The sequence below is a fragment of the Barbus barbus genome, assembly GCF_936440315.1.
Source record: "Barbus barbus genome assembly, chromosome: 12".
NCBI lineage: Eukaryota > Metazoa > Chordata > Actinopteri > Cypriniformes > Cyprinidae > Barbus > Barbus barbus.
In genome coordinates this window covers 27,453,330-27,467,331 of record NC_136740.1, presented here as the reverse complement: position 1 = coordinate 27,467,331, position 14,002 = coordinate 27,453,330, and the positions used below count along the sequence as shown (strand labels likewise).

At 38.0% G+C, this 14,002-nt stretch overlaps 1 protein-coding gene across 1 annotated transcript in view; it reads left to right on the top strand.

Moving 5' to 3' along the window:
• The first annotated feature begins 278 nt into the window (after positions 1 to 278).
• The window catches only part of LOC306877766 (uncharacterized protein), a 53,852-nt gene continuing 40,128 nt past the window's right edge, over positions 279 to 14,002 (top strand). The window contains exon 1 of the mRNA XM_079429715.1: positions 279 to 368. Coding sequence (XP_079285841.1) covers positions 290 to 368 — 79 coding nt within the window. The 5' untranslated portion in view covers positions 279 to 289. The remainder of the gene's footprint in view (positions 369 to 14,002) is intronic.

Below are 14,002 nucleotides of genomic sequence, written 5' to 3'. Positions count from 1 at the left end.
ATTCAAAACATCGAATGCTTCAGTTGATTATTCTGAAAACAACCACCAGCGGGCGTCACTTAATTATTTCGTTTTGTACGGTAAATAATTTTTAAAACCTCTTGGAAATGTTTATATTGCATATAATTTTAAATGTAAATTTTCATAATTATAAAAATACCATTCATGAATTATTTGGGAAAAGCTCTCATGTTTACTGGTGGTAGCCAGCTAAACCACACACGCCCACTTGCATGTATTTCTGAAAGACTCATTTCCCCAAGCTGGGGTGAAAAAGCAGAAATGGCTCATGCATCAGCCTGTCTCACAAACAACTGAGAATATACGCACATCACAACACCACGAGAAAATGCACCGTAGAGCCACATGTGAGTTTTTAATTATTAATCAAAATTAGGGTAACTCTATATTTTAAGTTTAATGTTATCTGGTTGTTTTCAGGAAACTGTAATATACTTGCTCTGTGTGTACCATTTCTGTTCATGCTTTCACATTTATTAATCTGTTTTTTGTTGTCCATCTGTTAACATTTCATATTTGTTCGTGTAGTTACCATATTCATGTACAAACTACAGTATTTCCTAGGAATCCTGTAATATGTTACATCATGTCTTGTTGAAAATACCTCAAAATACCATGATATATTTATACCATGGAATAGTACTTTGAGATACACCGATTATGAAAAAAGTATGGGAACTTTGTTTCCATATATACCATGTTTGATTACCACTCATGCACTATTGTACTCCAAGGTACTTAAATAATACCAACGTATTTATTTATTTATTTTATTAATACCATAGTAGTGACTGATTACCATATTTATGTACTATCCTAAGAATTCCATTGTACTATCATTTTACATGCCACAAAAGTCCATAAACCCAGTGTTTGTATAAACAACATAAATCACAAAAATAATGGTTAAAAATTAGGGTCTCATAGTTTTAAAACTCATATTCAGGTTAATTTCTTGACTTTATTATTTTGTTAATTCTACTGGATGACGATTGCGAGCCTCCGCCCATTGATCCAGGCTTCCTTTTGTCCAACGGGCCACCTCAGTGGAACATTCCATGCTGAAAAAGAGGGGAAAACAGCTTGGTTATGTTTTAGAAAGTATTACTTTATACAGCAAACAGCGCTGTTGTCGCATTCAGCGGAAGTAGACGACGCAGTTAGGTTCTACATATTTTGCAAAGCGTCGATACAGCTCATAAAAACGGTCTCGACCGCGTTTGGGTAAAGCGAGGCCGCCCACAAGTTGTTTTGGGAGCGGCGAAGAGCCCCTCAGTTCTCCCAGCGAGCAGAGAGAGGAGATGGGCGGGAGAACACGCGGGGACGATGCCGCTCTTCCTGGGAATCTGCTTGATTTGAGTCTACGGTCTGAGTAAATGTTTTTTTGGATGTCACAGTGGTGACATTATGTATCTGAGCGGGATTTTTGGAGCTGCTTGAGGGAGCACTGGACCTTTCTTCCTCCTCCTCTTCCTCTTTTTGCTTTTTATTGGGGTTCTCCGTTCAAACGGCGCTCAGTCTTTGGCGTCTGTTGGTGCTTCTGCGCGGTCCAGATTATTACTACACTATTGCGAAATAAAACCAGGATGTAAGGAAAAGCGTTAATGTGGGAATGAACTTTGGAAACGCATCCTGATCCAAACACGGAGCCCTGCTGGTCCCTCCCGCCTAAGCTGGAGATAGGGATGGTGGTAAGTTGTATTTCTGTATTAAACCCTTCACAATCAGTCTCAGTGTTTATTGGTTTTCCACAGCAGACCATTTCAACTGCCTCCACTTTCCTCCTACTGATCGAGTTGGTTGTATTGATGCTGTTGTTGCCATTAGTTACAAGATCAGCATCAGCAACACACTGCATCTGACAAACTGCTATTGTCCCACATCTCGTGTTGCTAGAAAGGGGTTCACTGTTTTTGTTTTTGAGCCCCTCCCCGCTAACCATTCCCACCCACCCAGCACTATTCCTTTGGGAGTACAGCTCCTTTTCAGGGTATAATTTCATTTATCTGCCATTGTGATGCGCTCATCATCAATATCCGTTTCAGTTGACAGGCATATGCATCATCTTTTGTTGCGCTTGCATCATTATTTCTCATTCTGATCTAACAAAGACATGTCCTGAAACTCCTTGTCCCATCGTGAATATTTCAGGCGGCAGGATACATGCGTTTAGACAGTCTACAGAAGGTCTGTGAGTCGTCTATACTAATGTTGTTGATCAAATTACTGTTTGCTCAGTGGTTTGTTTAAAAGCAGTGGACCTGCCGGTTCTTCTAGAGACTAACTAACTGACAAACATGCTCACTTTGTTTAAGCGTATGCTTGATTTCTTGGGAAAGCACTTGTCTGTGTTAATGCTTACTCAGTCAACATTGACTAAGACCAGTCATCGGTTGAAATGCAATGGCGTGTAGTTAAAGTTCTTTGTAAATCACCACAAAGAGTTGCAACAAGGGAAACTATGACATCGACATGTTAAGAAATGGGATGATTACATTCATTAAACCACCAACCAACCAAATTTGTTTGTGGTGTCTTTTAGCTGTAGAGTTTCGTCTGTTGCTTAAACGGATAGTTCATCCAAAAATGAAAATGTTGTCATTGTTTACTCTCTCTTTCATGTTTTTGCAAACCAGTATGGCTTTCTTTCTGTGGAACACCAAAGGAGAAGAATATTTACGGAAAACAATAGAAGTGGATGGGACCAGAGACAGAGACAAAAAAGTCCCTAAAAGCAATGCATATAATTTGTGTGCTCTTTTTCCAAGCTTTATAAATTCAAATGACAGGTTTATATGTAGGACTGACTAATGTTGCAGTAAATATTCAAATGTAACTCAAAATTTAATTCAGGCTCAAATTTAAATAGATCAGCCAAAAAATAAAAATTTGCTGAGAATTTATTTGCCCTCTCAGGCCATACAAGATGTAGATGAGTTTGTTTCTTCATCTGAACAGATTTGGATGAATATCGTTGCATCACTTGCTCATCAATGGATCCTCTGCAGTGAATGGGTGCCGTCAGAATGAAAGTCCAAACAGCTGATAAAAACATCACAATGATCCACAAGTAATGTGAGCTTTATTGGCCAGGTATGTTTACACATACAAGGAATTTGTTCTAGTGACAGAAGCTCCACAGTGCAACAGAAAGACAGCAACAGGACAGGACACAGATAATAGAATAATAACAACAACTAACCAAATAGGCAATGTACAAAGCAGCAAAAACACAATATATAATATAGACGCACATTTTGTATGCTTCTCTTATCGCTTCATACATTTGTTCTATTCGAACGTAAGTGCCCTGCGAAGTGGACATCACAGGATATTGCACCATGATTCCAGTTCGAAGTGAACGTATATGTTCCATTCAAAGTGCAAATCCATGAATGAATATTCCGAAGTGACGTAAACTTCAATGGATTTCCCCTGCTCAGGGAGTAGGGAGCAATAAACACTGTATAGGGACCATGTCAATCGGAAAACACAGTTCATGCACGGAGCTCACTTCTAACGAGCAGATTATCTGAATCAGGTGTGTTAACTAAGAGAGACATGCAAAATATGCAGAGCGGGGGGGCGCGAGGACTGGAATTGAGAACCGCTGGTGTAAAGAGAGAACTATACACAGACCAATCAGTGTTTATTAGTGAAAACAGTCCAAAACTGTTCTAAAAATATTGTGATGTTTTTAATCTGCTGTTTGGACTCTCATTCTGACGGCACCCATTCACTGCAGAGGATCCGAGTGATGTAATGTTAAACTTCTCTAAATCTGTTCTGATAGAGAAACAAACTCATCTACATCTTGGAAAGCTTGAGGGAGAGTAAATGTTCAGCAGATTTTCATTTTTGTTTGAACGATTCCTTGTTTGACAGCTGTGTGTTTCAAAGAAGGAAAGCCTGACTTTGAAAGGATGAGCAAATTATGACAATTTGTTTTAGGTGCACTGTTCATTTAAGTAGCTGGCTTAGTTTTAAGTCCGTAGACGTTAATTCTCCTTTATGTTGATTGGAGATCAGTGCTTTGTTAAGACTGGGATTAGTGTGGGCTTGGTCAGACTTAAGAACAGTTTACGGTGAAAACTCATGACTAGAGCGAGAGAGATGCTGGGTGTGATGAAGCTCTAGGCGATCAAGGTGTTTAATTACCGCCACAGCATCCTGGTTTAGCGGAGATCATGTGTAGGAACTTGGCAGTGTGTCTGTGGACGCTCCTGTCTGGAAGATTTACGATGGATATTTGGGAGTCAGAAGGCTGTTCTTTTTCATTCTTGTGACTACGTTGATTGGATTTTCTTGACACTGGCAATCATTTGGCAGCATGTGCAGTAGAAATCAATACAGTTTGACTCTAATGAGGTCTAAAGTTCCTCCTTGATGAAAAATGTCTAGGTAGAGCTTGGTATAGCCCGCATATGACCGGTTCTTAAAGACTGGTACAGTTTTCTCATTAATAATGAATATAAAGAGCATAGGCTGTGTTCCAGAATGCATTTACTTATATAATAGACTAAAGCTAAAGCTTGGATATTAAATTAAGGTTACCAGTTCAAGCTTAAAGGGATGGCGCACCCAAAAATGAAAATTACCCCATGATTTACTCACTCAAGCCATCCTAGGTCTATATGACTTTCTTCTTTCAGACGAATATAATTGGAGTTATATTAAAAAATGTCTTGGCTCTTCCAAGCTTTATAATGCAAATGAATGGCGATCTAGATTTTGTCGCAAAATAAAGTGTATCCATTCATCATAAAAAGTGCTCCACAAGGTTCCGAAGGGTTATTAAAGGCTTTATGAAGTGAATTGTTTGTGTAAGAATACTATCTAGTAGGGGTGGGAATCGCAGGGTACCTTACAACACAATATAATCACGATACATGGCTCACGATAACGACAATATCACGATACACCGATAATCGATATATTGCTAGACAATCACGATATCTGTCTAACTATGAAAACAAAATGCCTGTGAAAAGTAGGGCTGAGCGATTAATTGCATTTGTGATAATATCGCGATATGAAAAAACGTGATTTTTCATCCGCAGAGGCTGTGATTACACTTGGTCACGTGACACGCGAGAGTAAAGAGGTGTGTTCGACTTGAAGATCGATCGGTGTATGACATCAAAGTACGGTGAGAGAAAGCATAAGGAGACGCTCGCTCTCGCAGTATTTGATGACACACAGCGATCGGTCTAGCTGCGCTGCTTCAAGTCGAACACATCTAAGCAGTCTTCAGAGGAAGCATCAAGTTGGCACGCTATGTTGCCAAGTCTGCAGTTTGCGGTCTTACATATCATGCAGAATTGACGCGCTACATGTAAATTATATCCTTTGTTGTATTTTCTTGTCAAAATAACGGAGTTCCTTTGGAATTCTTCAGCTTTTAAGAACTGCTGGGTTTTCTGGTAGTGGGCCGGACTAATGCAGATAATTTTATATATATATATATATATATATATATATATATATATATGCATAAATCTCAGTTTCAAAAAATTGACCCTTATGACTGGTCAAATATTTTGAGAATATTTGTGTCTATTTGTCACAGTAGTTTTGTTTTTTTCTCCATACAATGGATGTAAATAGTCAAAGTCTATTTGGTTGCCCACATTTATCAGAACAAGATATTTAATATCTCCTAGTTTTTTTCCACAGAAGAAAGACATGCAGGTTTGAAAGGAATTTTCTTTTTTGGGTGAACTGTCCCTTTAACTGTTGTTTTAATCTCATTGAGGATCTGTCAGCGCTGTTATGTGATGTTTGTATGTCTGAAAAAGTAGTATTTGCTATTGCCAGTGTTTGTGCAATGGTTTGATTGATTTTTCCATCTTCTCTCAGCTTCATAATTGCTCGTTTATCACCCATAGACACCTCTCTGGTTTCCATGTTGGTTACACGTCTAACTAACTATAAATGCCGTCTGCACGGATCTGAAACTGCTTTCAAAAAGCAACAGCCCGCTTGGAACCATAAAGCGAGGATGGAAATTAAAAGGAGCCTATCAATATGCAAATACAGCCCCACACGGAGACATGAATAGAGCATCACATGCTCATAACCTCAGAGAACATGCTGTTTGCATCAGAGACAGCTGTGTTACGCAACCTGCGCCTCCATCCTTCACTGCCACTAGGGCTGCTGCAATTACACAGAGATCTCCTGTCTGTTAAAGACTAGAGAGAGGGTAGGCCTGTATAATGCCTGCCAATCTTCATTTTCATCTATCTCATCCATTTCCTGTTTACCGCTCGAGTCGTGTGTCTCTCAGACACTTCCCCCCGACTGCTCTTTTTCTCCTTGCATGAAAAGGTTGGACATCCATCTATTCTAGTGCATTCTGTTAATTTAGTGATCCACATACAATGTGCTGTTGTATTAGTGGTGGATATTGTACACAGGTGTAGAGCTGATACTAAAGAGATGGTATTGTGTGGTTTAATCCTCAGAGAAAAAAAATTATGTTTGTAGTTCATTCAGACTCTGTTGGAGATTCCTTTACGTTTCAGATGTTGAAGTCCTAAATTTACTCGCCCTATTGTTGCTCCGAACCCAATTATTCTTCTGTGAAACACAACAGGTTACACAGAATGTTTATGCATGTTTTTTTGTCCATGCAACAAAAGTGCTAGCTAAGATTCGATTCACTTTTTACGCTGTTCTGTTATTAATATAGTGAAAATGTATCAAATTTGCAGTATTTAACCTATTTCCTTCCAATTGACTTTTTAATGGTAAAATGTTTTGTGTAAAGTCATCTGATTGCCATTTCATTTTGTTATCACTTTGTGTAAGTTTTGGTAGGCCATTTCACTGTGCAGTCTGAATAGATTTAACGCACCCTTGAACATCTAGAACAGTGCTTCGGTGTGCTTAAATCAGATACAGTTGGGCAAAAAAGTATTTAGTCAGCCACCAATTGTGCAAGTTCTGCCACTTAAAAAGATGAGAGAGGCCTGTGATTTTCATCATAGGTACACTTCAACTATGAGAGACAGAATGGGGGGAAAGAATCACATTGTCTGATTTTTAAAGAATTTATTTGCAAATTATGGTGGAAAATTTGGTCAATAACAAAAGTTCATCTCAATACTTTGTTATATACCCTTTGTTGGCAATGACAGAGGTCAAGCGTTTTCTGTAAGTCTTCACAAGGTTTTCACACACTGTTGCTGGTATTTTGGCCCATTCCTCCATGCAGATCTCCTCTAGAGCAGTGATGTTTTGGGGCTGTCGCTGGGCAACACGGACTTTCAACTCCCTCCAAAGATTTTCTATGGGGTCGAGATCTGGAGACTGGCTAGGCCACTCCAGGACCTTGAAATGCTTCTTACGAAGCCACTCCTTCGTTGCCCGGGCGGTGTGTTTGGGATCATTGTCATGCTGAAAGACCCAGCCACGTTTCATCTTCAATGCCCTTGCTGATGGAGGTTTTCACTCAAAATCTCACGATACATGGCCCCATTCATTCTTTCCTTTACACGGATCAGTCGTCCTGGTCCTTTGCAGAAAAACAGCCCCAAAGCATGATGTTTCCACCCCCATGCTTCACAGTAGGTATGGTGTTCTTTGGATGCAACTCAGCATTCTTTCTCCTCCAAACACGACGAGTTGAGTTTTTACCAAAAAGTTCTATTTTGGTTTCATTTGACCATATGGCATTCTCCCAATCCTCTTCTGGATCATCCAAATGCTCTCTAGCAAACTTCAGACGGGCCCGGACATGTACTGGCTTAAGCAGGGGGACACGTCTGGCACTTCAGGATTTGAGTCCCTGGCGGCGTAGTGTGTTACTGATGGTAGCCTTTGGTCCCAGCTCTTAAAAGTTAAAGGAGTACAAAAAAGTCCATACAACTCTGTATACCAAGTCTTGAAGTTACACAGTAGCTTTGTGTAAGGGTGGGCGATATGGCAAAAAGTTTTTTTTCAGGAATATCACGATTCATTATTCACTTTATCATGATTCTTTATCATGTTGGTCTAAGCAGTACAGCCAAACTAATTTCCCTATTTAACAAAAAAAAAAAAAACTTACAAGATAACAAAATATAAAATAAAAAAAGAACATCTAGGCCAAAGTGGGCGAAGAGAAAAATCTTTGTCATTATTTTATCTTTGTTATTAAAAAATAAGAACAAAGATACACATTACCAATGCACATAATATACTAATAAAACAAAGAGTGCTTTAATTTTCAGGTGCAGTAGGTGTATTTAGCAGTAGCATTCAAGAAATTGAATGAACAAATATAAAAATAAAACACTATATAGATTGATTCCTATTAAAGTAACTTTTTTTCAGTCAAGAGTAGTGAGTTTTTTTTTCTCTTTGCGTTTTGTTGTTTTAACATTAAAGAATAAAAATTCTGTCGATTCTGTCATAGTGTTTTATATTTATTCCATTCGCTTACCCACATTCTTCAAAATCTTCTTTTGTGTTCAGCACATGAAATTAATACAGGTCTGGGACAACATGTGAGTGAGTAAATGACAGAAATAAAGTTTTAGGGTGAACTATCCCTTTAATGACAGTCTGCTGCATGTTTAGTTCTGTCCCTTTAAGACCTGCACGCATCTAAAACACAGGCACGCATCCGTTTTTCTCTCAACTGTTTACTTTCACTTTAGACATAACCAACTATATGTCTATATGTAAACCTTGTGTGTTTTCACAGTATTAGCTCAAAAGATAACTTAGTTGAGTAATCAGGCGCTGTTGGACAGGCTTTTTAGTTCGCGCGCTTCGGGTGTGCAAGCTCAGAAAATGCTTGCGTCAGACCAGCACGTGAATGAAAAGTTTAACCGGCAAGGCTAATAATACACGCAAATAATGTACTTTTGTGATTGCGAATAAGTGCAGTGTCCTGTGAGAGTTACTCTACCGCTGAGTTAACACTGATGTGAATGTATGTCGCGTTGTACAGTATAGAGACGGCGGTGCCAGAACTGTAATTGATGTGATGGAATGTGCGCTGTAGCGCAATACTACGATATTTCTTCAAAAGCAGATCGTGGAGACATTTTTATCGTCCACGATCAAAAATCGTCATATCGCACACCCCTACTTTCTACTAAAACCTACTGCAGTTTTAAGAGCAAACACTATGCACCATGACTATAAATGACAAAGATGTGGTAAAGTTGTGAACGGCTGAGGACTAGAGAGAAGACTTGCATAAAATTACCTGAATTTTTGCCAAAAATATTATGCACTTTTTACTTAAACGTTCACATTTGAAAACCGAAACCATGCATAATCTGAGGTTTTCAGTAGATTGTGGAAATGACATGATGGGGAACTACCAAGTACTAATAATGACTGGCCAAGCGGACACAATTATTGACCAATGATCTAAATATGTTAAACGTTTAGTTAAAGATGTTTTGCGGAAAAAACAAAATATTTTCATAGTTTCTGACAATGTTGTTGATGCACTCAACTAAAAAGTGCATAAAGCCTTTTGACAATATAGGCAATCTAGAGAATTTGTATGGCTGCTTTTTAAGCTACAAACAGTGTTCTTGTTGGCAGGTTCAATTACAGTTAAAGTCTTTGTTTATTATTAACTGTTTACAGATAGTATCAGTAATAATGATCAAGAACTATCAAGATGAAATCCATTTATACATTTTTGCCGTTGGACATTAACAAATTAAGTGGTACAATACAGGTTTTCAAATACAGGTTGTTGGTAAGAAATAACTTTTAACTGGTTTTGTGGTAAATATTCTGTGGTATTACGCATTTCATGACCTGTTCCTGAGCAGACGCAGCTGTGCCAGTGACCTCTTTCCCAGGCTTCGATATGAGCTCCAGTGGCCCTTGGCACTGATGCCCTTGGGGCAAATGACACCGAGTCACAGTTCAACCACTAGAGTCGTTCTGCCCTGTCAGTCCACATTTCTCATAGACTGTGTGCGCGTCTCATTCTTGCACATCTTTAGATTTTCTCACTATCTCATAGATAATTTTGTGAGATAATGATAATGAAGATAGATAATGAAGTTGTGAGAGAGAATTTTGTAGCTGGTGGTTATCGGGCCTGTGCTGCATTGTTCCTGCTTCCTAGTATAGGGCTGCTCGATTATGGCAAAAATCATAATCACAATTATTTTGTTCAATATTGTAATCACGACTATTTGACACGATTATGAGTGGGCCATATGACCAAAACTTTATATGAAATTTCACAATTCTCAATACCACAGCAGAGTACTAGGTAACAAACAAACAAAAAGTCCTCAATTATTGAAAAAAAAGCAACAAATACAATAGGACAAATACAATAGAATAAAAAGTTTTTTTATGCAAGCCTCACGCAGTTAACAGCCTAATGAATTATCAAATGTGAGATAAAACAACATAGTCTTCACTTTAAAAATTAAACTTTCCTTGTTTCTTATTAAAGCTACAAAAGTCCTTCACTTGAGCAGTGTGTGATGTTTTGTTTTTTGTTGTTGTTGTTTGATTAATATTAAGCACACAGTCGCAACAGGAATATTAGCCCGCTGTCACTTTAAGAGCCGCACAGATCCAATTTACTGTTGCACATGTATTTTCATTCTCAACTCGTTATGTACATTATTACATGACCGACGAAGGTTTACGTGAATAATCACGAAGCGCTGCATTTTAACACACTTTTGCGTGTATTTGACCATTTAGGCACGCACCTTGAGCTAAAAGATGGCTTTACATGTCTCTGAGCACATAAATTATACAGAAATTCTCCTGTGGAAGCACAAGTTCTCTTTCACGCTTTTAAAAACATGAATAAATCTAATATACTTCAATAAATCAAGCACGTCCCATTTTGCAAAAGTCAAAGTCCGATCAGTTGCACAGCCCTACTTCCCAGGTTTGTTGACAATGTGTGTTTTAATGCCTTGCTTAATTATTTGGTTTTCTGTGATGTTTTAAAATATTGAATATTAAAAAGTGTAAGTAGGCCCAGAATTAACATTTATTCACTTTTCAAAAGTTTGGGGTCGGTAGTTTATTAAAATGATTTTAAAGTCTCTTATGCTTGCCAAGGTGGCATTTATTGGATCAAACATGCAGTAGAAATGTTAATATTGCTAAATATTATTACAATTCAAAATAAAGTAGCACTGCATAATATTTGTGTGGAAACCGTGATACTTTGAATAGAAAGTTCAAATGGACAGCATTTATTTGAAAAAGTAATCCTGTAATATATTGATGTTTTTGTCACTTTTAATCAATTTAATGCATCCGTACTAAATGAAAGTATACTTTTTTTTTAAACCTAAAAGCTGATCTCAAACTTTGAATGTGTAGTTGGCCACACTTAAGACTTAAACGCGTTTTAATTTAAAGAGTTTGAAGAATCCCCAGTGTGGGATTTCTGTAAGGCTATTCAACTATTCAATTTTTTTTAAATACTAAAAGACAATTGTTTTATTCAGAAAGTTCCTTAATGGGAGTTTCCCTAGAAGACTTCACTAGGAAAACATTATGTTCTTTAGCAAATGTCAAACTGAATGATCTTATATAGTTTTTAATCGTAAAAAGGCCCATTTGTTTTTTACTTTGATCTTGCCATTAATATAGCCATTGCTGATCTGGCAATAAAAATAAATAAGTAATAAATCTAGCTGTCTAAATGGCAAGATTGACTTGTGATAGTCCTTCATCAGTTGTGTGTTGAAATCATGTTTTTACTATTCAGGAAGAATAAGTTCATTCATTAGTAGCTGTAATTGCAGACTAGTAGAAAACTAAAAAATTATTTGTTTAAACATTTTGGTCAAGAAAACAATTTTAAAATGTTGACAGGACTAGTACAAATCTGAAGTACTGGTCCAGCAAAGAAAATCCTTATTGTTTAGCCTGTATGTGGAAGTATCTTGTCTTTCTCAGCTCATGTAAACTCTCTTCTCTGTGGTGGTGTGTTGCATTTCCTTCGGTGGGTTTATGTTGTGGCTCAGCCTTTCGTCACACTGCTCAGAGCTGGATTTAATGTCTGTGAGGTCTGCGTGTTTAACACATGGAGGAAACGGTGAGTTTTTTGTCTTTTCATACAGCCTATGGATTTTAGAGTCTGTTTCAACACAATCTTAAGTTTCAGCATCCAAGTTTCCCATCACGTCATAGCCGCGCATTCGCTTCTGCGTTCAGCATGGAGCGGTTTTACACTTCATTTATCTGTGTTTTATTCTGAATGAATGAAGTAAAAGCTCTAAAGCAGTCGCAGGTCCTGTAAAAGCAGCTGCTTTGAACTCGTGCCCAGAGGAACTTTGTGCCAACACAAATGGCCATTGCACACCCCACCGCTACTACATGCATGCCATACATCAGTATGTAGCTTTCTGTGGATGCTAACGTGCTAACTTGTGAGTGTAATGATGTTTAACAACCTTACATTCATTTCACACAGTTAATAATAATTCACCCCCCCCAAAAGAAATCTAACCATTCCAACCCTGTATTATTTTCTTTTCTTGGAACACAAAAGCAGAAGCAAGGCTGAATAAGTGAGCTTATGAGCTTCTTGTTTCCATAAAATGAAAGTGAATGTTGATATGTACTGCTGATAGCTTTATAAAAACTTTTTTTTTGATGCTTAACAGCACATTTTGTTTCACAACAGAAAGAAAATGAATATGGGGTCAAAATGAGATGACGATATGTTTTGGATGAACTATTCCCTTAGTTTGACATTTGTAGTATTTAATTGGAATAATAGTTATGTCTCTGGTTTTTCAATAAATAGTAAAGAAAGACCTTCATAATCTAGAATAATTAATTAATAATAATATTGTTAATGATGGCGACGATAATAATAATATTAATAACATGCTTATTTTTTGCCTGTTTAAAATAAATTACTCATTTAAATTATAATCATTTAAATTTATTATTAATAAAAGAAAAATAATATTAAAATGTTAAAACATATATATAATTTGCCCCCTCCCCCCTCCTTTAGATTATAGTTTTGATTCGGTTTAAAATAAAACTTTAAACTTTAAGACAAAAATGTGATTTAATTGCATTTATTTTAATCATTCTATTACGATCTGCTTTGTCGGAGTTTCACAGCGTTTCATTTCATCACTGCCACTTATTCACTCAAATATGCTCATGCAAACAGACAAACGCTTTGTCTAACTGCAGAGACTTCTTCTCTCCCAGGCTCTCTCCATCATTTCCTCATTTTTTTTGTCGTCTTTTCTTCCTCCGACTCTCACGTGGCCCCAGCTGGGATGCAGAGAGAGTGTTTAGTATGCCGGTAGCGCTTCTGAGCCTTCCTGATTCTCCATAGAAAGCATGACAGAACGTGAGAAGGGGGGTTACAGCGCCACAGTGGACTGTGGGAGCAGAGTTTCTAAGATCCGCTCCAGGAATGTCCATGATTCATTTGACCTTGCTTATACCCAATCCCCAGTTGTCCCTTGTCATCCCGGACACATGAGTTCTGCCCCATGCTAGAATCTGAGGGGTGTGTAGATGGAGGTTTCGGAGCAGTTGCTTCCCCGAGTGAGCATTCAGCACTTGCGGGGTCAGATGTGGATAGCAGTAGATCTATGAATGAGGTCCTTTAGCGTTCTGGGGGTTGGGTGGGATCTTTAAGAAGGGGCCGAGGAAGGAGTAGGGGGGGCCAGTGGCCCTGAGAAGCCATGGGTGAATGGGAAGGCCAAGGCTGCTTTGTACTGAGGTCGAAGGGCCGTGGGGGAGAGTTGAACACAACAGAAATTTACAGGACCATATGAGGTGAGGGATGGAGAGGAAGTTCCTTACAGCATGGCAGAAATGAAACCTTATGAAGTGCTCTCAACTGGTGGGTCACGACCCAAAAATGAGACATTGGTCTGTGCTCAATTGGCTGGGATAGTTGTGAAAATATTTATAAACTAAAACTGTGCATTTTTTGTCAAGTTTATAATTTTGCATATTTTTGCATCTATACAGTTTATAGGAATATTAAACATTTAAATGT